General features: G+C 44.0%; 1 protein-coding gene across 1 annotated transcript in view; it reads right to left on the bottom strand.

The window, feature by feature from the left end:
* The window catches only part of ELMO2 (engulfment and cell motility 2), a 24,820-nt gene extending 1,938 nt beyond the window's left edge, over positions 1-22,882 (bottom strand). Inside the window, exons 1-22 of the mRNA XM_035896141.1 lie at positions 22,852-22,882; positions 17,254-17,355; positions 16,554-16,679; positions 16,377-16,417; positions 15,798-15,870; positions 15,418-15,468; positions 14,270-14,451; positions 10,579-10,678; positions 10,216-10,367; positions 9,130-9,208; positions 5,413-5,463; positions 4,957-5,079; positions 4,175-4,309; positions 3,639-3,743; positions 3,451-3,559; positions 2,674-2,810; positions 2,184-2,347; positions 1,989-2,101; positions 1,580-1,687; positions 1,150-1,232; positions 741-818; positions 3-198 (exon numbers count right to left, since the gene is read on the bottom strand). Coding sequence (XP_035752034.1) covers positions 3-198; positions 741-818; positions 1,150-1,232; positions 1,580-1,687; positions 1,989-2,101; positions 2,184-2,347; positions 2,674-2,810; positions 3,451-3,559; positions 3,639-3,743; positions 4,175-4,309; positions 4,957-5,079; positions 5,413-5,463; positions 9,130-9,208; positions 10,216-10,367; positions 10,579-10,678; positions 14,270-14,451; positions 15,418-15,468; positions 15,798-15,870; positions 16,377-16,417; positions 16,554-16,631 — 2,158 coding nt within the window. The 5' untranslated portion in view covers positions 16,632-16,679; positions 17,254-17,355; positions 22,852-22,882. The remainder of the gene's footprint in view (positions 1-2; positions 199-740; positions 819-1,149; positions 1,233-1,579; positions 1,688-1,988; positions 2,102-2,183; positions 2,348-2,673; positions 2,811-3,450; positions 3,560-3,638; positions 3,744-4,174; positions 4,310-4,956; positions 5,080-5,412; positions 5,464-9,129; positions 9,209-10,215; positions 10,368-10,578; positions 10,679-14,269; positions 14,452-15,417; positions 15,469-15,797; positions 15,871-16,376; positions 16,418-16,553; positions 16,680-17,253; positions 17,356-22,851) is intronic.
* Positions 22,883-22,902: the final 20 nt, after the last annotated feature.

Genomic DNA, 22,902 nt, shown 5'->3' with positions numbered 1-22,902 from the left:
GCCGTAGTGGTACACGAAGTCGTAGCTGCTCGGCTCCTTGGGGATGGGCGGGGGCGCTTCGGGGATCTGGATGTTCTCCAAGTCCAGGAGTCTCAGCTTCATTTCCATGCTCAGCAATGTGTCCAGGTCACTTTTCGTCAGCTCACTGGACATGTCCTTCCCCAGGAGAGCATTGAGCCCATCAATCCAGATACAGTACTGCGAGGAAAAAAGGGTAATTCACAACTCCAGGCATAAATGACGGGCTATGTTGAGTCCTTCCATCTGTGCAACAATCAGAGATATTCTTGTACATCTCCGAAGTGGGAAACATTGGGAGGGAGTTAATCTATGGGGGAAAAAACCCCAGCCACAAAACAGTGCCCAGAGAGCTTTCCAATGGAAGTCAGAAGGCTAGAGGTAAAGCATGACCCTGTGGCTCTAGGAGGGGAATAACAACAGAAAAAGCTATTTTAGGCATCAGTGTCACAGAATGGGGAAAAGGGAACAACTGACTGCATAGGAGGAAAGACAGCAGTTCAGACTAAGGGAAATTAGCGTAGGAATTCTTTTTTTTTTTAAAAAGAAAAAAAAAAGGGGGGGGGGGGGGGTAAGATTCACACTAAGCATCAGCAACATTTCCTGCAAATGAACCTGGAGGGAGACATCCTGCTCGAGCCTTTAATGAGAAGCAACTGATCCTTCTTAATCTCTGAAGCTAACTGCTTTATATTCTACTGCTTAACCGCTATGTTTCTTACCTCATATTTATTAGGTGCAATGAAGTTCAAGGTCTCATCAGGATCGTATAGTATCGAGAAGGCCAATTCTAACACTTCCTGAATGGAAAAGAATCTTTCATTCATTGACTGAACAAAACATCACGGCACCTTCTGCCTGCTAACCCAACAAGAGAAGCTGCCTTGCTGCGGCTCAGTGTACTTTCCCAGACTGTGTTCTGAGCAACTCTAAATAGCCGATAGCGCAACCAGACTATGCTCACAGCACCTAGCAATCACAGGTGAGTACTAGGAAAAGGCCCAGATATGAGGTGGGTTTTGCAAATGACACACCTGCAGCGTGGAAGACCATTTACTCCTGTTCCCTGCTTTCACAGTCTTCAACTCTACAGCACTGGATATTAATTGCAGACAAAAAGGGAGCGCTTACCTTGTTCTGTTTGAGTGCGCTTTTCTCCTTCATGTGTGGACAATCCTTTCCTGTGACAATGGCTTTGATGTCTGCAACTGGAACTAACAGTGAAAAAGTAAAACTCACGAACAAGAAATCCTAACCATGAAAAGACAGAACTTTGTTTTGTCTTTGCAACTGAGCGTTGTTCCTGTTCTTGTTGCTCATTCCGGCATTTTTCCAAAACACTTTGCTAGTAACACATCCCTACAGTTAGCTGTTGTAAGAAATACCAAGCAATTCCAAGACACAAAGGATCTGGGCAAGGACCAAAAGTTGATCTCCTCTCAGTCAGGGCTTCAGCCACAGCTCTTTTCATTTCGACTCTAGGACGGTATTCGTAACAGCCTCCAGACAGCAGAGCACAGAACATTGCACAGTGTGCTCAAAGCAGAAATCGGGGACTTACTTTTTTCCTGTAGAGATTCAAAGGTCACCTCCCCCTGGGCATTATCTTCCAGATCTCCATAGTGTAGCACCTTGTGATTCAGAGCCAGGCGACAATACCAAAATCTTTCTGGAACACACATCAAGTAGAGTAAGCTGAGCAGGATCATCCACATAACGTCTTACAGCCACTACATTATAGTCACCCCACCCAATCCCTCTACTCCCCAATTCCTCAGCACTGCTTCCTGTTCGTGAGGGGATGGCAGCATTCCAAGAAATGCACATCTGTTCCATCCCAAACTGCTGGCTAGCGTAGACAGCCCAGGTAACCAGCTTTCCTCTCTGGCAACATGCCTGCTGACAGATTAATCCATTACCTCTTCTTTGCCTACAGTTCTTCACAAGAAAAAAATGCAGTAGACGCCTACCTTGTCTTCTGCGATTTCCGATTTTTCGAAAGCTACTTCCCTCACAAAGCCTGTTCAGGCGTTGTTGCTTTATCAGCTCCAAGATCTCAGGTTGGATTTTCTCTCTCAGCTCCCTGGCAATCAAATATGGAAGAGTAAGCACAAAATGGAGATAACAGCAAGCACAGAAGGCAACTGGTTTTGTTAGGCACTTACACAATAGGTGGTGACTGGAAGTCATCTTGGCTCATTCTCTCAGACTGGCGCAGTCGCAGAATCTCAGAATAGCTCAGGCTGCGCAGTTTGCTCTTGAACTGGTCCAAGGAGTTTGGTTTAGAGGGGAGAGCCCGTGTGATCTGTTCCCTCACAACCTGCATAACCTAAAGAGGTTGGGCAGGGAGAAAAGCAAGTCAAGTTCTTGCTGCTTAATGGCAGCAGAGAACCAGGGCACAACCCAGTGGCAGCAAAGGACTGACATAGAATAACTGGGGCCAGGAGCGTCAGCGTACTAGTGACTTTGAAGACCCAGAAGAACGAAGAATAGCCTCGGGTCATACCAAATAAAAGTTGGGCCATCCTCCCTTACAGCCCACGTCAATGCCCTGTCACACCTTCAGCGCCCTACTCTGTAACCAGCTGTACAGGCTGAGTGAACACATGCTGCTCTACAAAAGGCTCTACAAAAATAACCCTTCTCCACTCTGACCTTATTAAAATCTTCTGCTGTCGCCCGCATTTCTTTCCAGGTCTTGTTCAACAGCTGGATGCAGATGGCAAATAGCTCCTCAAATGCACGGTCATGGGTGAAAAACATGGGGTGATAATCATTTCGGCCTTCATTGGCTTCAGGAAGAAAGAGAAAACAGAACCGTGTGAGCATATTGCACTAGAGTTACTGAGGCTAACTAAAATCCACTACAGTGACAGAAACCTGATGGTGTGCAATAGTACTAACACAAAGAGATGAAGACACTTGAGTGCTTTGTCTCCCCATAGACAGTCTCTATTGGGAAGGGCAACTATCCCCACGCTTCGCCATGCAAGCCTCTGTGACTCACGTCCCCCCAAACGACTGCTTGCAGCCATTTCCTACTCTCCTCTGGTAGAATTTCTTAGAATGGTTAACTGTCTCAGAATGCTCTGTTTTGAGACTGTCAGAGCTACTAAACTTTTCTCAACTTCGTGATGGCTTCTAGAGTGTCTTTTTTATACAGCACCTTGCTGAAGCTTCAGGAAGTTGAAGCCTTCCGCTTGTGTCAGTTTTTCAGGAGAACCAGAGTGCACACAACAGAATTTCTTATTTTTACTTGGATACTGGTATTGTCACTGGGACACTGACAGTGCAACGCCAAGCTCCCCCTGTCCTTACCTGGCAGAAGTGAGACTGAGGTACAAATGCTTGTGAATATTGGTCAGTCTGTAAGCTGGTTCCAGAAGCATCAGCCCAGCAACTTGGAAAGCTGGGGTAACAAACGGTACTTACGGAGTTCCCCAACTTGCAGGATCTCACAAAGCATCCTGGTAAGCTCAATGGCACTGCGCCCAAAGGGACACTCATGCTTATCTTCTCGACTGCTGTTTTCCAGAACAATCTACAAGAAGAGGATGCAACACACACTAAGAAGAGCTGCTGAGGTGTGGGTATCTGCAAAAAACAGCAGCTTTGCTTACCCTGATATAGGTGTCCTGATGAAATTTGGCCAAGTAGAGCATGTTGTCCAATGCCAGCATCCCCGGGGGAGTCTGAGTAAAATCCATGGCTGGATTGATGTGATTCTGTGAAAAGAGTGTGTAGAGAACCCACACAAATTAGCTCAAAGAAATTGTGTGAGAACCTTTTCAGAATTAATTTTACAACCACCTGTCCACCAAGCACTCTCTCACATCTATCCAAGAGGTAATCTTGGACACCTGCTGACAATGCTATCTGAACTTTCTAGGAGAGGCTGATTTATGAGAGGTTCTTCATAGAACAGGTGTGTATGGCAAGTAAATATCTCCAGAGAATGTGCCTAATGAGCCCTGGCATTTAACCAACCAGCACATTCATGATGATCTTCCCTGGGAGTCTGAGCGTAGCTGAATTTCTAAATCTCGGATACAGAAGTACAGTAAAGCAAACAGCTATTTCTCTTCCGTATTTCCCCACAACTCTGCTGGAGATTGCTTAGATTGCCTTGACGTCAGCACTCTCTCTAGATGCATACAGTGAATCCCAGCATCTTGTAGTCCTTGGTGTACATGGCTTTGCGTTTTTCTGTTCCACTGCCAGGGATGGTGTTGCTGTCAGACTCTGCATCAAATGCAATTCTTCTCAACTCAAATATGATGTCTCTCTGTGCCTGAAGGACAGAAGGCAGGGAAACGGTAACGTTATCAATCATTAGGGCAGCATTTTCACATAATGCACAGTCCCACCTCTCTCTCCAGAGCTCAGACAGTGAATACAGAGAAATGCCAAAGGTCATTATCATTATGTAGGAAGAGGTAATCCATTTCAAAATAGCAAGTTTAGCTATATTGGGTAAAGCAAAATATTTGTTTGCATTTCTCCTTTAACTGCCCCAAGTTTAGTTAAAGGCAATTAATTTCTAGGCATTCAGATAGTGCTAGGGCACTTCTCACACAAGACTATAATGCATCTAAGAACAGAGTAAGAGACACCTAAAAAATGCCCAGCATCCTTGTATACCGCAAGGAAATGGATAAAAGGATGTGCCCTCCATAGAGGTGGAGTAATCAGTTTGACAGCTGGCATCATACTGCTCAGGAAAGGAACATAAGGCTTCCAGTGACCACTTACATCTCTAAAAGTACCACAGCATACAGCAGGATAGTCACGACTGCATCCTAATCTCGAGGACTATGATGCAAGGGGTGGTTTTGAAATTTTATGCACCATCTACTGCAAATTCTATGGAGCTAAGCAGCTCAGGAATAAGGCCTCTTGTGTCCCATTCTATCAGACCTTACTAGCTCTAACAGTGACCTGATCATTGGGATCCATCTTGGTCATCATTCTCTCTTCCAGGAGATTAAAGGTCAGGACCTGTAGCACGTACAGCTGATGTGCCATTTCTGTTTTAATTGGGCGGTTTCCTCTGATCACATGCTGCAGAATAAAGGATAGGGTAGAAATGAAGAGAATACAAATAAAACCCGAGGTGTTAGCTGTAGGCATATGTCAGGCTGCATGTACATCTCTGTATATGAAGATGCAGCTGTTTAACCTCCATATTCCATCAGAAGCATAATGGTAATGCTCTGGAACAGCAGAAAGAAGCATCCTGATAACTCCCTTTTGAACAAGTGGCTCCAATTTCACCTCTGAAAGAGTCACTTTTCTGGAAGTGCCCTGAGGGCAGCAGAATTTACACTCTGCACAAGTGAAAAACCTCCATTCAGAGAACATTAGGAAGCACTCTGTCATTCCAGACATACTTACATTCAGGATTATAGACCTCAGGTGCTTCTGGGCAAATGCATTAGCCATTTCCTGTTGTGGAATTTAGAGATGAAATAACATGAGTGAAATATAAACAAAAAGCCCACGTCGTGCAGAAAGGAAAGAAAGAAGGAAGCCTATGAATTGGAGATAGCACTGGCACACAACAACGTGCTTTTACTACAGACTGTTGATTTAGCATGGCATCTCACCACAAAGCAAGCATCAAGTTGGGATGCAAGGGTCATCTTTACCATGGCACAACTCATGGATGGCTCCCCTACAAAACATCATTAATGTGGAGAAAGGCACTAGGGTAGTCAAAGAACAGAAGAAAATTTAGCTTAACGTTGGACATCTAACCCAATCCATCTTCAATATCAGGAGATATGGCAGCAGGGAGCATACTGTGGGTTGCCCAGAAAAATCTGTCATCTACAAGAGGTTCCTTCAATTAGCACTTCACAACTTTCTATACCTAGGAATATACTCAAGATAATAGGGCAAGAGGATGTAGTTTCCAGGTCTCCTCCCTCTCAAAAACTCCCCCTCTGAAATTTACATTTCCTTTGTCTGAGTTCCTAAAGAGATGTTTAGAAGACAGTTTAAGGACAATGTGCAGAAGCACTTCAGTTTACAAATTAAAGGGTAAATAATTTTCATGCTTAAAGGAAAGCTTCCAGTTTTACTCTTTACTGGGTGGCTTCCTTCCCCAGATGAGGAGGGTTTCCCAACCATCAAGTCATGATGACAGTCACCTGCAGTATCTGCTGCAAGCCTTCAGTTCTGGGACCAATTACACATGCACCTGCAGAAAAATCTCACCTGCACTTCCCTTGTAAATGGTGAAGATGCACTTTTTAAAATACCAGTAATCTCATTACTCCTGCTAGGAGAGTGGCATGAGCGCTAATGTCAAGATGGAATATTATCAGAAGTTTGCTGTTACAAGCAAAATCTTTGGGTAAGAAAAATCTGTTGGGCAATGCATCATCTGGAAGAAGTCCGAAATAACTGCCAGTTTGAGATCTCTTCTGATTCCTGTGCAGTGCAGATTGAGAATTGGAAGCAGATGTGCAGTCTTAGAAAATTGCACTCAATCAGCTGCACATTCTGAGGAATCCAAGACTGTTCCAACTGCTCATATCAACCCTGCGCTTGACAGGCTTTATAAGGAGTCTGGTAAAACGTGTGTATTAGCCTCACTCGAACTCCCTATTATCACTTTTGCTCCAGACAGAAACCTCCTCAAACAAGAAAGGGATATGCTGGCTGATAGCCAAGCCATAATGTCTGCAAGTTCAGCAGCGCTCATGTTACAACCACAATGAGTCAGTGCTTGAGTGGAAGATATCTAAGAAGCATCTAGATGAAGCAGGAAGTGGTTTCAGAGATAACACACTGCCCTCTGAGTCATTAATTTTTACTATGATTCGTGAGATGTAGTACTGAGAATAGAACAAGGCCTGCTGTCAGGATTTGTTCATGCATGCAACACAAAGAATCCTTACTCTGAAGGAATTAGTTTGTATGCGGGATGAAGTAACAGGTGACCGAAGCAGATAAACAGTGGGAAGGACAAAGACAATTGAACAATTATAAATAGCACAGTAAGAAGCATGAGCACACACACAGCCTAACCACTGCTAAGGGATCTATGTTCTGCTGAGAGTCCAATAATGCCCACTTTGCTGCTTGATGGGGTCACAGAATCATTTATGTTGGAAGAGACATCTTGAGATCATCTAGTCCAACTCCCCTGGTTCAAGCAACATCAGACAGTGCAGGTTGCACAGGACCGTGTCCAGTCAAGTTTTTAATATCTCCACTGATGGAGACTGCACAATCTCTCTGGATAACCTGTTCCAGTGTTTGACCACCCTCCTATTAATTTCTTTTTGTTTGTATGTGTGTGTGTTCAGGTGGAGTTCCCTGGGTTTTAAGCTGTGCCCATTGCCTCTTGTCCTGTCAGGCACTACTGAGAAGAGTCAGGCTCCCTCTTCTTTATTCCCCCTTCCTTCAGATATTTATACACATGATAAGACTCCCCTGAACCTTCTCTTCTCAAGGTTAAGCAATCCCAAATCTCTCAGCCTCTAGTCATATGAAAGATATTCCAGTCCCTTAATCACCTTCATGGCCCTTTGTGGTTATGTGGATTGTGTTCAAGGGGGAAAGAAAAAGAAGAAAGAAAAACACAAGAAGGAAGGAAGAAAGAAGAAAAACACAAGAAGGAAGGAAGAAAGAGTGAAAGATCCCTTGGAATTTTGTTTGCTATGAAGTTTAGTATCTTGGCCAAATATCCAACAGAGGAGTATGTTCTTCCTTATTTTCATGTGTTAAGCATATCCATTTATTTTAGACATTATGTAACATTCATTGAGACCATAGTTTCTCCCCTGAAGGCACTGCATCCTTGGCAAAAGTGGAGCATTCTCTGTGCCACCCAGAAAATCTAAGAAGTGTACCAGAATCGTAAGATATAGAAAGTTCCAAATCAACCTATTAACAAGAGTGGTGATTCCCCTGGAGATAGCACGGGGCAAAAAGCATTCCTATAATACAATTCCCCCCATGAGAAGTCACAGATTAGGCAGAATGTATGCTCTAGTCCCCAGTCAGCACTAAGCTTTGTGACTGCTCTTCACAGACAAACAGCACTACAGAAGGACACAGTTGGATATGAAACTGTCATTAACACAAACGAGATTTGGGGTACAAACTGTGTATATATAAAGGCTGTAGTAAGTTTAAGGAGACCCAGACTGCTAAAGAACTGGTTCCAATTTTAAAATTGGTTCACCTGGTCAGTCTTGTATCAATTTCCTTTTACGATCATCTTTACTGTCTTGTGTGCACAATAAATCATTCAAGATTTCTCCTGCTACTGATTCTTCTCCCCTTCATAATCTGAGTACATTCCCAGGAGACCTCCTGCCCTTCTCCCTAGGCTCATCCGCTGTCTGAAGCCTGTATGCGTTATTGCTGAGATACAAGGAGGCATAACTGGAGAAAAGCTAACATGCCTACAGTTCCGCATGACCAGCCCCCAGCCTTGAGTTACTTACAGTGATGGGCAGGTCTAGTGGGTTAAGCAGCTTGTCCTGCTGGCAGAAAGCAAAAAAAGGCACAAAGAGAAGCAGACAGGATTTAGCTTGGAGTCCAGAAATAAGGCACAAACAGGGCACTGGAGAAGAAAGGCTTAACACAGCAAAGCTACACAATACAGACATATGCACATCCTGCATGTAGCTGAAATCTTGGGGGTCTCCTCAGAGCAGGACAGGTGTTTCATTTCTCTCATCTGCCAGTGGGAATATCCCCCTATGACTTAAGAAAGGTCCCTTTTTTAGGGGAGGGGGAGGTGGGGTGTTTGTTTAGCAAGTACATACAACCCCAAGGACTCTACCCAGCCTACCTCTCCCATACAGAACTAACTTTCTTCAAAAAAAATTTCCATGCTGTATAGAGGATTACTTTCCATCTCCCAAGGCCTTTCAGATTCCTTTCTGAGCATCTTCTAAGCATAGATGTGCTGCTCCAGAACACATTATTAATAGTATGATACTTTTTCTTATTGCCACACTGAAACACCTAAATAAGTTCTTGGCAAGGTCCGAGGTCTGCCTTGCCCAGACAATACGATTTCTGAGGCATAAAGTAAACAGCCAGCCAGTAACCGTTATTCAGATTTAAAGTCAAAAAGCAAGAACAAACCTGTCTCTTGTCCTCAGGTGCCTTCAGGAAGAGGGCATTGATCAGGGCAATGGCGTATGTCTGAATCTCTTGGTTTGAGCTGCAGAAACAAAGATGGGAGGATCATAAGAGAACAGACAGTACAGAATATTGGAGCTTGCTGCGTTGCCTGCCTGTAACATTTACTACAGCTATCTTGCATTTCAACAGACAAGCAGGATTCAGGTAATCTACTGTCATGCCATCCAACTCTTCATAAGGCCTGCAAAAAGCTGACAGAAATTGCTGACTGATTGCTCCATTATTCAGAAGACAGTGCAGATTGCAGCCCAGCAGAGCTCAGAGTTCAGCTCTACCAGAGTTTGTTTCCAATGCTGAAACTATCTCTGTAAAGCGTAGTTGTACTGCGCTCCGTTCTATGGATACAGCTAGAAACTTATATGGAGCAAGTAATTTTTCTCCCTTATGTCTGTGGAAGCCACCAAATGCAAATGGAACTAAGGGGGAAGCAAGCATCTCTTTATGGCAATGCCTTCCAACCTCAACAGTTTGGCCCAACCCACACATATTTTTCTTAATTTCACTGAAGAGCTTCTTCAGGTAAAGGGTGCTTAGTCCCTTCCTAGATCACACAAAGTATGTGGTTTCATTTGTGATGTTTTGAATAAGCTTCCAAATGCCCATCACACTCTCTTCCATCCCCATCTTGATGCTCTATCGAATCCAGTTTTGTTTCTTGCTATCCTATTACAATTCGTAATACTAAGAGGGGTGAAGGTGACAGATGACTGGATGCAGAAGCTTTGGGAAGTTGTTTTAGTAAAACGCAGGTTTGGCCCTAACACTGAACGCACTTGTGCAGTTGTTAAAGCAAAATATTTTTGTTCAAAACATACTCATGTGCTTAAGTGCTTCCAGAACACATTTTTCCAGGATCCTACTTTTTAAAAAATCTGTTAGAAATCCTAATGTTCAAGTAAGATGTCATATCAGTAATACTTAAAAAATAGCATCTTTAAGTGTTTTAAACATAAAAGGATATATTTTCAAATTAACAGACATTCATAAAATTGATTTAAATCACACCATTGTTGGGTGGACACTCACACTTGCAGATGAGAAATGAGCTGCCCCACGGTGATCTCTTCTGCTATCTTCTGATACAGGGTCTGACTGTTTAGTACCATGCTTTCTAGAATGGCTAGGGATCGTTGGAGGATGGAGACATCTACCATAGGCTGACTCACATACCCTGCAATCTAAAAACAGATGAACCAGCAGGTCAACAGATGCCCATCCAGGAAACCTTGTGGTGATTGCAACAAGCTAAGGGAGACAGGGCTCAGAAAACTGGGTGGACCATGCTTCTCAAGAAGTACTCAGCTTCTCAGAGTCATCTTGCTCTTCCTGGAAGCTGCATTAAAGTACAAAAAGAAATAGCATCCACTCACCCCCTTTACCCAAACTCACCTGTTTGATGAAGGTTATTGAGACCATGTCCCAAGAGACAATGCCATGGTCCATGAGCTCCAAGAAGGCAGTCAGGGTGAAAGCCAACATCTCACTGTAACTGAAAAAATGAAGAATGCAGTTACAGGGGATATGGTAGCAAGAAAAAAAGCCTGTCCAAGCTGAATAAGCTTGGTAAGAAAAAAATGTCACCATCTTCTCCTAATAAAACAGGCTACAGTTTGGCAGCTGGGGCAGCAATAAGGTATTTGCATTTAAGATGATAACTTTATTGTTTTGTGGAATCATATTTTATGTTTCCTGACTACAAGCACAAATTAAAACTAGCAATAAGTCCCTAGTCCTGCCACCAGAGACTCACAGCCACCTAGATCAGTACCTGGCTAGTCAAAGGAATAACAGGAGAAGCAGCAATGCAGTATTTATTCCGGAGCAGTGCAAAGTATCACTACTCAAATTCAACACTTTTATGTGAGGCAAAAAAAACCAAACCAAAACCCATCAAACCCCAGAATATTCAGTACAATGACCATGAGTTAAAAAAAGACCAACTTGAAAAGGGGAAAGCTTTTTAAGCTGATCAACTGAAAATTTAAACCATCTGCAGATGCTAGGTTTTTCAACTGTTGTCAGATTTGAGCTCCAGAGTAAATTTATATCATGCAAAAATCTTTGGAAATCATAACCCCTACACACACAAAAAAATGAACAAATGTGTTTTAACATCAGAAAAAAAAACAAAGAAAAAATTAACTGTCACTCTGTAAATATTGGGGCCTGGCTTGAAACAAAGCGAAAACACAGCATGAACTGTGGAAAATTTAATACATAACCGCAAGACAGAAAGGTAAAAAAGACTGGTGGAAAGATTTATTAGTTGCTAAAGAAAACAGAAGACCTATAAATGTTATGACAGTAAGTTAACAAGACTTTAAAAGCGCTTTCAATGAAACAGAACTACAGTGGAAAAGCCAAGTGCATTATTTGCATCAGAGTTCACTATGAATGTGCTTGGGGAAAATTCCAGATCAGAGTTTGGTTTTTCCTTTTTTTTTTTTTTTTGTTTGTTTTTTTTTTGTTTTTTTTGTTGTTGTTTTTTAAGAGAGAAGAAAAGTCTTCAAATCTGTCATTTGAACATCACTCGAAGACATGCTTGGACAAGCCATTAACATGAAAAACGGATCTCCAGGACCAGATGATATTCACTGAAGAATTCCAAAGGAACCATGGTAAACCGAAACATTGCCAAACTACTTGTTGTGCCCTGCAGAAAGTGGCCAATATAATGCCAATTTTTAGAGAGGACTCAGGCAGGAATCTAGAGGACATGTCAGGCATTTAGGTATTTGTAACCAGAAAGATAGGCAGAATCTATTATAAAAGAATAACACCACTAGAAGAAAAAGAAATATTTAACAGGGAAGAATTGCTACGGCTTTTGCAGAGGGAAGTTATATTTCGGATCTATATGCATATGGGGTTTATGTGGCAAGGTTTTGGTTGCGGGGGGCTGCAGGGCAGCCTCTGTGAGGAAAGGCTGCGGCTGCCCCATGCTGGACACAGCCAGTCCCAGACAGCTCTGTGATGAACCCACCCCTGGCCAAAGCTGAGCCCATCAGCCAAGCTGGTGGCACTTCTGTGTAAGAGTATTTAAGAAAGGGTAAAAGATGCTGCACGCCAGCTGTGAGAGAGGAGTGAAAAAAGCATGTGAGAGAAACAACCCTGCAGACATCGAGGTCGGTGAAGGAGGGGGAGGAAGTCCTGCAGGTGCTGGAGGAGAGATTCCCCTGCAGCTTGTGGAGAGACCACAGTGAAGCAGGTTGTGCCCTGCTGCCTGTGGACCACCATGGTGGAGCAGATATTCACACTGCAGCCTGTGGAGGACCCCATGCTGCAGCAGGTGGAGATGCCCTGAAGGAAGCTGCAGCCGTTGGGGGGCCCATGCTGGAGCAGGCTCCTGTCAGGGGCTGCAGCCCATCGAGAGGAGTCCATGCAGGAGCAAGTTTTCTGGCAGGAACTGCGGCCCACAGGGGACCCACGCTGGGGCATTCTGTGCCTGACAGACTGTGTCTTGCGGGGGACCCACAGTGAAGCAGTTTGTGAAGGACTGTACCCCGTGGGAGGGACCCCATACTGGAGCAGGGGAAAAGTGTGATGCAGCAGAGACAAAGTGTTATGGACTGACTGCAACCCCCATTGCCCATCTCCCTGCACAGCTCAATGGGGGAAGGAGGCAGAAGAGTGGGGAGTGAAGGAGTAAAGTTGAGCCCAAAAAGAAGGGCGTGGAGGGAAGGTGGTTTTACTTTCGTCCTTGTTCCTCACCATCCTACTCTATTTTTAATGGCAAAAAATAAAAATTAATTTTCCCCAAGTTGAGTCTGTTTTGCCCAGCCCATGAGCTTTTTCATCTTGTTTTCTTCCCCTGTCCTGTTAAGGAGCGGAAGTGAGAGAGTGGCTTGATGGGCAGCTGGCAGCTAGATGAGGTCAACCCACCACAATACTGAAGGTCTCTGAACAAATTCAGTAAGTCAGAATGAGAACATTTAAGTACAACTCCTGGACTTTGAAGAAGTCAGGTGCTTCACTAAAGGTCTTAAAAAACCCAAATGACTCAGCTTCTAAAGGGTAAAACCAAAAGCCTTTTCCTGCATTAACAACTGACTGAAGGGCAAGAAACAGAAGGGTAGAAATTAACTGGCTGGGTTTCAAACTGAAGAAAATTTACAAACAAATTTCCCCACAACACCACAGTAGTACTGGAAAGAGCTAAGGGAAACATGGAAAGAATGATTAGCACTCTGGAATGGCTGCCATAGTTACAGTGTTGATGGACTAAAGCTGCAGCTTAGAAAAGGCATGACTAAGTGTTGATAGGAGAGAGATACCTATATGGTTATGAATGGTATGGAGAAGACAGAGGAATTTAAAATTTCTCATTAAAAAAAATACATAAAGACAACCAAATGAGTATTAGGTGACATGTTTAAAATAAAGGAAGTATTTTTTTCTTATAGGACAAGTAACTGTGCAACTTCGTTTCCACACAGTGCTGTATGATGTTAAAAGGATAAAATGATTAAAAAAAGAAGAAGAAAAATCTGTGGAAGAAACACCCAAAGGTTTTTAAAATAAAGAGCTATAATTTCTGCTCAGGAAACCCATAAGTTGAAAACTGCTGGGAGACTGAAGACTGATATTTTCTCCGCTATACATTCTTTAGCCCTTTCCATTCCCTAAGATAAGCAGACCTTCGGCCTTCATAGCAGCTCTCCTTACGATGCAGGTCAAGAAGTACTGACCACATGTACAAGAGCCAGCAACACGCTTGCTGCTGACTGGCAGGTACATGCCACCAGTTCTATGGGAATGTTCTTGTCTGCAACTGCACGTGAGTTTTTCATAGGATACCTTCCCCCTTAAACTGTAGATGAATAACTGCTCGAGGAGATTATGACCACAAGGTAGGTAATAAAAGTAATTTAAATTATCAAAGTGACCTTTCAATGGAAATTTCACACATCATAAATGTCTTCTCTTTTGCCTCATGAGGTTTAGCAAATGACTAGAAAGACTTTGTCTCAATTAATAGATTGGCATTTGCTATGAGGTTAGTTGCTTAATGCCACTTCAGCAAGCAAAATTAGCCCCTTATTTGAGGCTCTGTCAGAGTCCTGGAATATGGGAAACTTACTGGGACAGAAGCTTGGTCCCGCTCTCCACAAGCCGTGTCAGCACTGTAACCCCTTCCATGTTGATGAACTCTGTGGCAAAGGTCACATCTGCTGAAAGTTTAGCCAGCTCCTTCATAGCATCCAGTCGGGCTTCCATACTGTGCGATTGGATCCTCTCCATTAGCTGGCGAGCTGCCCTAGACTGGGAGGAAAGAGGGATAATGCCAGTTACAGACTATCACCTGCAGACCGAGTCCTGCCAGCATCATCATCCTGTCAAAAGTCTGTGGGTGGCCAGAGAGAGCACAGCAAGGGTAGAGAGATACCAGCAATGACAGGGTAAGTAGCAGCAGTCAGCAAGTCTAAGACAGACTCAAAAAAGGCTGCACTCAGCAACAGTTACAGCCAAGCAGGAGGCAAGTAAAATGCTATTTTACATGTTAGCGTAAATGCTTGCTGCTCTTCTTGGTGAGGTGAGTGGAGGTGGATATAGAAATATGGAGTGGGATCATTAAAGATATATGATGTTAAAAAAAAAAATCTCTCAGATTCAGAGAAGCACAAGGTCATTTTGTGTATCCACATGACATTCTGTAAGATTTCTCAGACATAGATCAATGATATCCTCTCAGCCACCTCTTGCCCGAATAACTTCTTCCTGTTCTACTCACTCTCAGCTATATGCCATGGCACTTGCACAAAAAAGGATGAAGAATTTCAATAAAAAGGAAGCTGCAGCAAGTCTGCAAAAGACAACTATTGAGGTCACAACAGCAAGAATTCACTAGGAACAACCCTCTCTGCATCAAATTTGTCTCTTATTTTAATTTCTGCATTAAGTCACCAGTACTGTTGCTTTTGGACTGTTAATACTAAGTGCACTCATATTGAGAATGTGTCTGTCAGGTGCTTTACAACATGCTGATCTAGGAGATGCAATAAAAATGTAGACTGGATTTATTTACAGGAAATCCTATAAAAGGGCAGAGCACCCAAAGGAAAGACACACACCACAATCAGAAAGGAAAACAAGAGTGTGCAGAATGGCCCACAACAAATGTGAGCCCCCTACAATTTTGGTAGAAGGAGAAAATAAAGTTGAGAGGCAAGAAACAGCCTGTCACACGAGGACAGCTACTGAGAAAAAGGGATGTGAGGAAGCATTTACCGGGGAGACTGCCAACTGTAGGATAGTTCCATTCTTGATGTCACAGCGAGTCTGAAAGAAAACATAAACTTTAAACTGCAGAAAAGAGGGAGGGAAAGAATGAAACTGGATCTACAGTGCGCATCTGTATATAAGGGGTTCCTATACCACACACCCCTACTGAGGGTATTGAATTGAGTCACTGGGTCCTCACACCTATGGGCATACAAAGGGAGAAGTGCAAGGCTCCTCAGTTGAATGACACCATTCAAGCCTGAGTATTTTTGACAGCAGAGATGCCGCCCCTCAAGGATTAGCGACAGTGTTGTTCCAGGACACTAGTCCAAGGCAATCTGCACTCTTGCCCAGGACATCAGCAGATTACTACCTCTCACACTCACCTGCTCTGTGATGTACAGCTGAGGACCATCAGCATACCGCAACGTGTAGTATTCAGGGTTTGGCAATGACCACCTAGCAGAGGAAGAAGGATACATAAGCTTTTCCTCCTCTTTCTTCTGGCTCTCAATTAGGAACAGGAGCTTGATCCCAAGAGGGTGGAAAAGAACATTCAAGCAAAGCTTTAGCATGGGAAATTAGGTCTCCCAAAGAGGAGAGAAAACACCTTCCTCTTGAGGAGGGATGGGACTTCAGTCTACTCTAAGTCAAGCTCTGTGGAATGTCTGAAGAGGACTGCACTTCAGGAACAGCAAGATGGGCTAGTCCTCAGAGACACTGACCCTAGGGGCATAAATATGCACACACTCAGAACTGGAATAAAGATGCAAAGCTCCTGTTTTCCAGGAGATCCTTTTCTTCCCAATTTAAACCCTGGCCCCTTCCACAGCAAAAACTGGCAACAGGCAGCATGGATTGTGCTAGCAGCACATTGACAAGCAGCAGAGACTTTCCACAGTACCCCAGCAAGATTTGTCAGGGGGACAGACTTCTTTCACAAGGGTTCCCGTAGAACTACTCACCCATCACAGACCTCCTTGATGATGGATGCAAGAGGCCTTTTCTAGAACAGAAAAAGAGAGTCCTCAGTAGCCACATTCCTCTAAACCAGAAAGGAATACTGCCCATTTCTGTGCTTCCCACATTCCAGTGTCACGGCTGTGGTGCATTTCCTCTCCCATCTGGTTACCAGGTCTCACCTGATCTATTTCCAGCAGCTGGGCATTGGCACCTGGCCACTCAACAGCTACTTTCACAATGTCCGAAGGTGGTGGCATTGCTCCAGACTCCTCCAGGTGCCTTTACAACAGCATACACCCCCACACCTGTTAAGAGAAAGGATAGCGAGCAGCTCTCTGAAAACTATTTCAGTTGTTATATTAGGTCTAACACCAAGCTTCAAAACACTGCATAAGACCAGCCTTATGGTTTGCTGGGCCTGCTAGGAACAAAACATTCAGTGTACCAGAAATCAAGGCCTCATACTAAAACATCACATTGTGAAACTGTATGCCCAACCTTATCCCCTAAGGAACATTTCTGAGGGCTTGTTGGGGTACTCACGCAAGAAGTGGAGTCACTCTGGTCAGCAAAGCCCCACCTGCCACCCACTGTCCATACTGTCAGGTCAGTTTACAGGACTAGTAAAGCAATAGCTCCCTAGGCTCAGCTACTGTCTGTACATGAGAGAGGGAACATACTGTCCACGTAGCCTCCCTCCCACGGGCTTGTGTTTACTGATGCCCCACTCATGCTTCTCAGATACACTCAGGATACCCAAACAGGCTCCTAGGCAAAGTAGCAGCAGCTAGCTTTATCCCATTCCCTTACTAGAACATCCAAAACATGAATATCCATCACAGAAGAAACGTTAACTCAGGATTTGCTCTGGAGGTCTACCTTTCACTCCTTTATCTGCTTTAGAGCATAAGCTTGTGTTCGGGGTTTGGTCCCAGACAGTTGTCAGACATGCTGGTTTGTGCTTCATCTGGTAGTAAGAGGCTGTAAAGAAATGTACTTGTTCAGTTCCTTTTTAATCCTCTCCTGGGTGGAGGGAGAAGCCCTGCTCTCTCTCACAGAGCCATAGGGAGAAAGTCACACAGGAGAGAGACAATACCCCCCATCAGCAGTTCTCAGGAACAAAGGCTTCAAGCTGCCCAAAGTGAGATCTGACCAGACACAGAAATAGCCCCGTCCTTAAGGACTCCTCCTGAGACACAATTTCCAGCATAGCCTGAATGAGATGGTAAGCACGCAAAGAACGATTTCCCAGCTCCTACGGAAGCTCCTATTTCTCCTGTTGGGGCAACCCAACCACCCTTTCCCAGAAAAGAGTCGAGAGAGTGCTGGGCAGGGATGTTGCTTCAAGATTAACATACCTTCCCAACTTCCTTGATCAACTGGGAAAGAGATGCTAAGACAGGCTAAGACTTGAAGGGAAACCAGCAGCCTTTGGAATTTTCCTGATGCAAGGCTAGTAAAGAAGAGAGAACTTTCCACGGATCAGCAAAGACCAAGCAGCTGCAGAGATACCTGGCCCAGGAAATTGGTCTACATGACTGTCCTGGAAAAGGGAATTTCTATGAAATTAGCTGAGTCTACCACAAAAGGGGTGTATAGGACATTGACCTAGAGATCCTCTGATGATCTCAATGAAGGCCAAATGCCTCTTCTTTCCCTTGCAGAGACTGGTATCACTGCACAGAGAGAGATGAAAATTCAGGTGCACTAATGTTTCTCTCCATTTGTGCACACATAACCCCCTTATCAGCCCCCTGTGACTATCTTCTCGCTCCAGTCGAGGCAGCTTCCTCACCTAGGAAAACAGAATGCTATGATCTCCTGGTGTAGCCTTCTGAGACAGTCACACCATTATCATCACCCCTGCCTGCTGGAATAGAGGATGAGGGGTGCAAGTTTAGCATTTCTTTCATAGCACCTCTTAGAAATGCTCAGTGTTATCATTGCAGCTAGCCTTGCCCTCAAGTCTCCACCAGATCAGAGATACTCGCTTTACAATGAAGGTACTTGCTGGAGAGAGTAATCAGCCATTCCCATATTAAAGCAAGCACTGTTTACCATGAGAAGCCCCTCTGAAGCTGTCTTGATCAATTTGCTCTATTCTCAGCCGGTGTATGGTCTTTACAGTTCCTGCAGGAATCCAGGAAGCCTGAACTCCAAAACTATCAGGGGCTTCAGCCAACCCAAAAGGGAGATTGTATTGCAGGTGCACAGGAACACCATCCTCCTCCACTCCTACGACAGCCAGGTTTTGTCCACTCTACCACCCCACCCCCTTGAAAGTATCTGGCAAGCCAGATTCAGAATTTCATTGTATTCTGAAAATGCGCAGCATTCCCCAACTCACAGACATGATGACAGTCAGTACTCCTTCTGGCCTTCTCTTTCCTTTTTAGCATCAATCCCAAGAGTGGCTTATGTTTTCTTAAAACCCATAAAATGACTGTAAGACTAAATACATCTCGTGGAAAAGTGCCAGTCAAGTTAGGTTCAGCTTTGCCAGTTTCTTAAAATAACACCTCCAACCTTCCAGATAAGCAGCACAGCATTAGCTCAGACTAGCATATCGGGAAAGAGCTGGCCTTGGAAAGGCAACAGACTCAGTGCACCAAGCAGGCTGAGCAGGTCTCGGGCAACGATAGAAAAGCACTTACATGATTCCTACCACACAAAATTGCAAGTTGGAGCCAAGCGGTTACACAAACAACTGATCTTTCTTCCTAATCCTGCAGGGAAGACAACCAAGCCATCTCCTGCTCCAAGATTTGCTTGGGATAAAAAAACGTACCACTCTCATGTTGACAACAAACAGGAAAGCCTGTCCTTCAGAGAAGGTGCATCAGGTAAAAAACTCCAGCTTGGACAAGGTGAGGTCACACAAAGGAGGACTGCTCATACAAGAGCTCAATTAAACCAGCATTTCAAGAAGCTTTCGCAGCCCACAGAGCTAGGCTAATTCACAAACAGAAAGCACTTGAGTGTGTGCTGTCCTATGGAAACACTGCCTCCAAATCCCATGAGCACGTGCTAACGTACTCCCCTTTCTTCACAGATATTGAATATCAGTGTCCTATTCTCTCACTCCAAGACAGAAACATACAGTTCACTCTTTGCAAAGAGAGGCATGTTAACTTGCAGCAAATATGTTCTCAAGAGGCCTCTAACCCTAAAGGCATACCCAGCTGTGGCTGCTATTTTCATTCCAATTACAATCGGTAAATTGGACTCTACTCCTTTCTTCAACACTCATCCTGAAGCAACTGGTCCTCTTTTGTCCAAAGCAAGCTAGGAATTCAGGCAATAAAGCATGAGGAACCCAGGACCAGAATTGCACCTTGCCTCATTGCATAAGCAGAGCAAAGCACTTAGGAATCTGCATACAGACAGGGATGCTTTGAACCCAGATATGTTTAGAAGACTGCAGCACCCTGCACAGCACTTCTTATTGGGGTTAGTATCCATAGCAAGCCTACTTATACTAGTTATGCTCAGCCTGCTCATGAGTCAATGTCCAATAACTGATATTTCTGAGAACAGAAATCTACCAAGCATGCTACACTGCAAGCCAGAAGAGTCCCTCCTGATCCTAAAAATCTGACTTTCTCTAACATCCAAGTACAGTGTAATAAAGAGACAAGGCAGACTTGCTGAACCAATGTACTCTGTAACATCAGCCATACGAATTCGGAGCTTACCTGACCCTTCTGTCTCGCAAAGAGATAGATGAACCTAACAAAACTATGCAGCAGTCTTCCTTGCTTCCTTTTCCTGAATTACACACACAAAAATAAATTAAAAAATCATTTAGGCTTTCAAATTGCTTTTGCAGCAACAGCTCAAAACAGGGATAATTCATCAACTAGATCTTTAAGTACACTATGGCAGCTACTAGCATACAAGCAGTAGCACAGCTCTGTATGTATTTCCCAGACAAAATGCCCAATTTGCACGACACCCCCCGAATCAGCAGCATATACAAGTTTCCATTCATTAAGTCTAGAAACAGACAGGCAGCTCCCAAATGGTACATGATTTCCACTCACTGTTCTCCACTCAGCAACTAAAGCCTATGATGGCCTAAACCTGAAAGCCTGAGAAATCTTAGTCAGATGGCATAAGCTCTCATTATCTCCAATAATCAGACTGGCTTGCAATAACTGAACAGATAATTACTTCTCCCACGAGTAAACCAACTCATGACTAGAAACCGTCTAAACCCATTCAGTGTTCAAGGCACATCAAATACACAAGGAAGAGGCAAGGCTCAACGATCCCTTCCTTGAGTATTAAGAACCGAATTTGCTACTCTTAACTAATTTACACACAGTAATTAGCATCTAATTACCACTTCTCCTTTCAGCCTCTTGCAATACAGTCATAGTCTTTTATTTGTACTGCAACTTATATTGCAAGTTGCTACTGAGGAGTACAACGAAATACAGTATTTTATGTGCCATAACAAAGATGCCCAGACTACTGTAGGTAGAAGCTTTTACAAATCCCTAACTTGTCTTCTGCCTTGCAAAGAACATGAACATGCATCATTCAGGGAAAGGAAGTACGTATTAAAACAAAAGCATTGATGTTATGGGAAATTCTGCAGAAATCATAGAAGCGTTTAGGTTGGAAAAGACCCTTAAGATCATCGAGTCCAACTGTAAAACTAACACTGCCAAGTTCACCACTAAACCCTGTCCCTAAGTGCCACATAAATACAAATAAAGTCTCCTGTTTCATCAGAAAAGTACTGCAGAGGTTGGCCTGCAGCTCCTAGAGGCAACACACTCTACCTGCAGCTCACTTGATGTTCTCACCACTGAACACAGTAACAACCAAGTTGAATTACACTACCTTCATACCTAAAAAAAGCTTTCAGCTGCATACAAACTCAGAAAGTAACTCACGTTAGACTACTTCTGCCCCAAACTTCTTCCATAAATAAGCACCCACTCATGACTGGAAGCCATGTTTCCTATTCCAATCGGTATTCAAGGCACAGTGAATACCCAGTAGAAGAAATAGAGCTTAAGGATTGTTTCATTGCACAGCAGCACCTCGGAACAGATACCACGTGAGCCTACCCAGGAAGAGATTCAAACATCCAAATGAATTGGCTAAGCAGAACCCAGAGAAGCAGGAATTTAAAATTAAAAAAGCTAGCAAACTCTTCAGTCTGGGTCAAACAACCCTTTGAAGGACCTATATGGATCAGTGGCTCAGCAGAAGCAGCTTTCTAGAAGGGGTCAATGAAGACTGGACTACAAATACAAAGGGTACTTCAGGTCAGACTTCTAACATGAGATTGTCTGTCTGAAGTGTTCTTTGAAAAGATTTCACTGTATGTCAGCAGTCAAGAGAGGTGACAGATGCTAAATTTTACAATGGATGTTTTGCAGTGCACTAGTGATATAGCTGATAAAATGCCTGTTCAGAAGCTCTTGGAAAGAAGACTGCAATTTTGCATAATTGTGATTATCTGTCACTTACAGGTCTCTGACAGCACATTCTTCTCAACAACAGCATGTAAGCAATTCTCACAGTTTCATACAGGGAGACAGCAGCCAAACTGAAATCCATGAAAGATGAATTCACTCTGCTTCTGCAGGGTGAGTTCCTTCATACACAGCAGTGGTGTAGGGATAGCTGCAAGACAAGGAGAAATCAGCAGAGCTACTAATACGCTATTCCAGAGACTTCTGAGAAGCTGCAAGCTAAAACAACTGGAGTATTTTAAACAGAATTTCCCTATTCACAAACTCAAGCTTCCTTTCATTACAGATAGAGAACAAAGCGTGCTGCACACAGAATGAAAATGAGGAGGATGAAAGCACGCTCCATGAAAAAGGAAAGCTGCCTGGTAGAATCCCCCAGTCAACAAGCAAATAGCTGCAGCTTCTGAAACCTGTAGATGCCACAAAACATCCTAATCCGTTTTCAGCAAGACCCCAGATGGTGGTACCGACAGGCCAAACAAGAGGTGGACGTGATGCTAGGAGAGTGACCAACTGGGCAAGCGTGCAGAGAAGGCCGCTTCCTTGACCGAGGCGGTGTAAGAGGGCAGCAGATGGCAGAGCCCAACCTGAGGGCTACACGCAGTTTTCTGTTATCTCATATAACAAGCAAAGAGAAACATACTCCACTAGAGAAACCAAAGAACCAGGTGGCTCAGACTCTCTGTCTCCGGAATCCTACGTTCCTCCAAATGCTGCCATGGCTGCCCTTTTGCTGTAAAACACTAAGCCTATGACACGGGAGTCTTAGCTTGCACATTCCAACACAGCTGGGCAGAGACCATCTCTTGGCAAAGACAGAAACTGATAGCAACAGGCAAAAAGAGAGAACTGCTTTTTTATTATTTTTAACTGGTCAAGTGAGCTGAGAGCAGATGGCTATAGTCAGCATCCCCCGAAGCTTGGGCCATAACTCAGTTTAAGGCGCTAAACGTTTGTTTCTGACGAAGCGCTGTCCTTTCGATACCTTGGGTCCACTCGGCTCCCCGGGGAGCGGCGAACCGCGCCCTTCTCGAGG

Source organism: Egretta garzetta, unplaced genomic scaffold (assembly GCF_000687185.1).
Source record: "Egretta garzetta isolate BGI_Z169 unplaced genomic scaffold, ASM68718v1 scaffold356, whole genome shotgun sequence".
Taxonomy (NCBI): Eukaryota; Metazoa; Chordata; class Aves; order Pelecaniformes; family Ardeidae; genus Egretta; species Egretta garzetta.
Note: the sequence above shows the minus strand (reverse complement) of the source record. Positions and strands in the feature narration are given on the sequence as shown.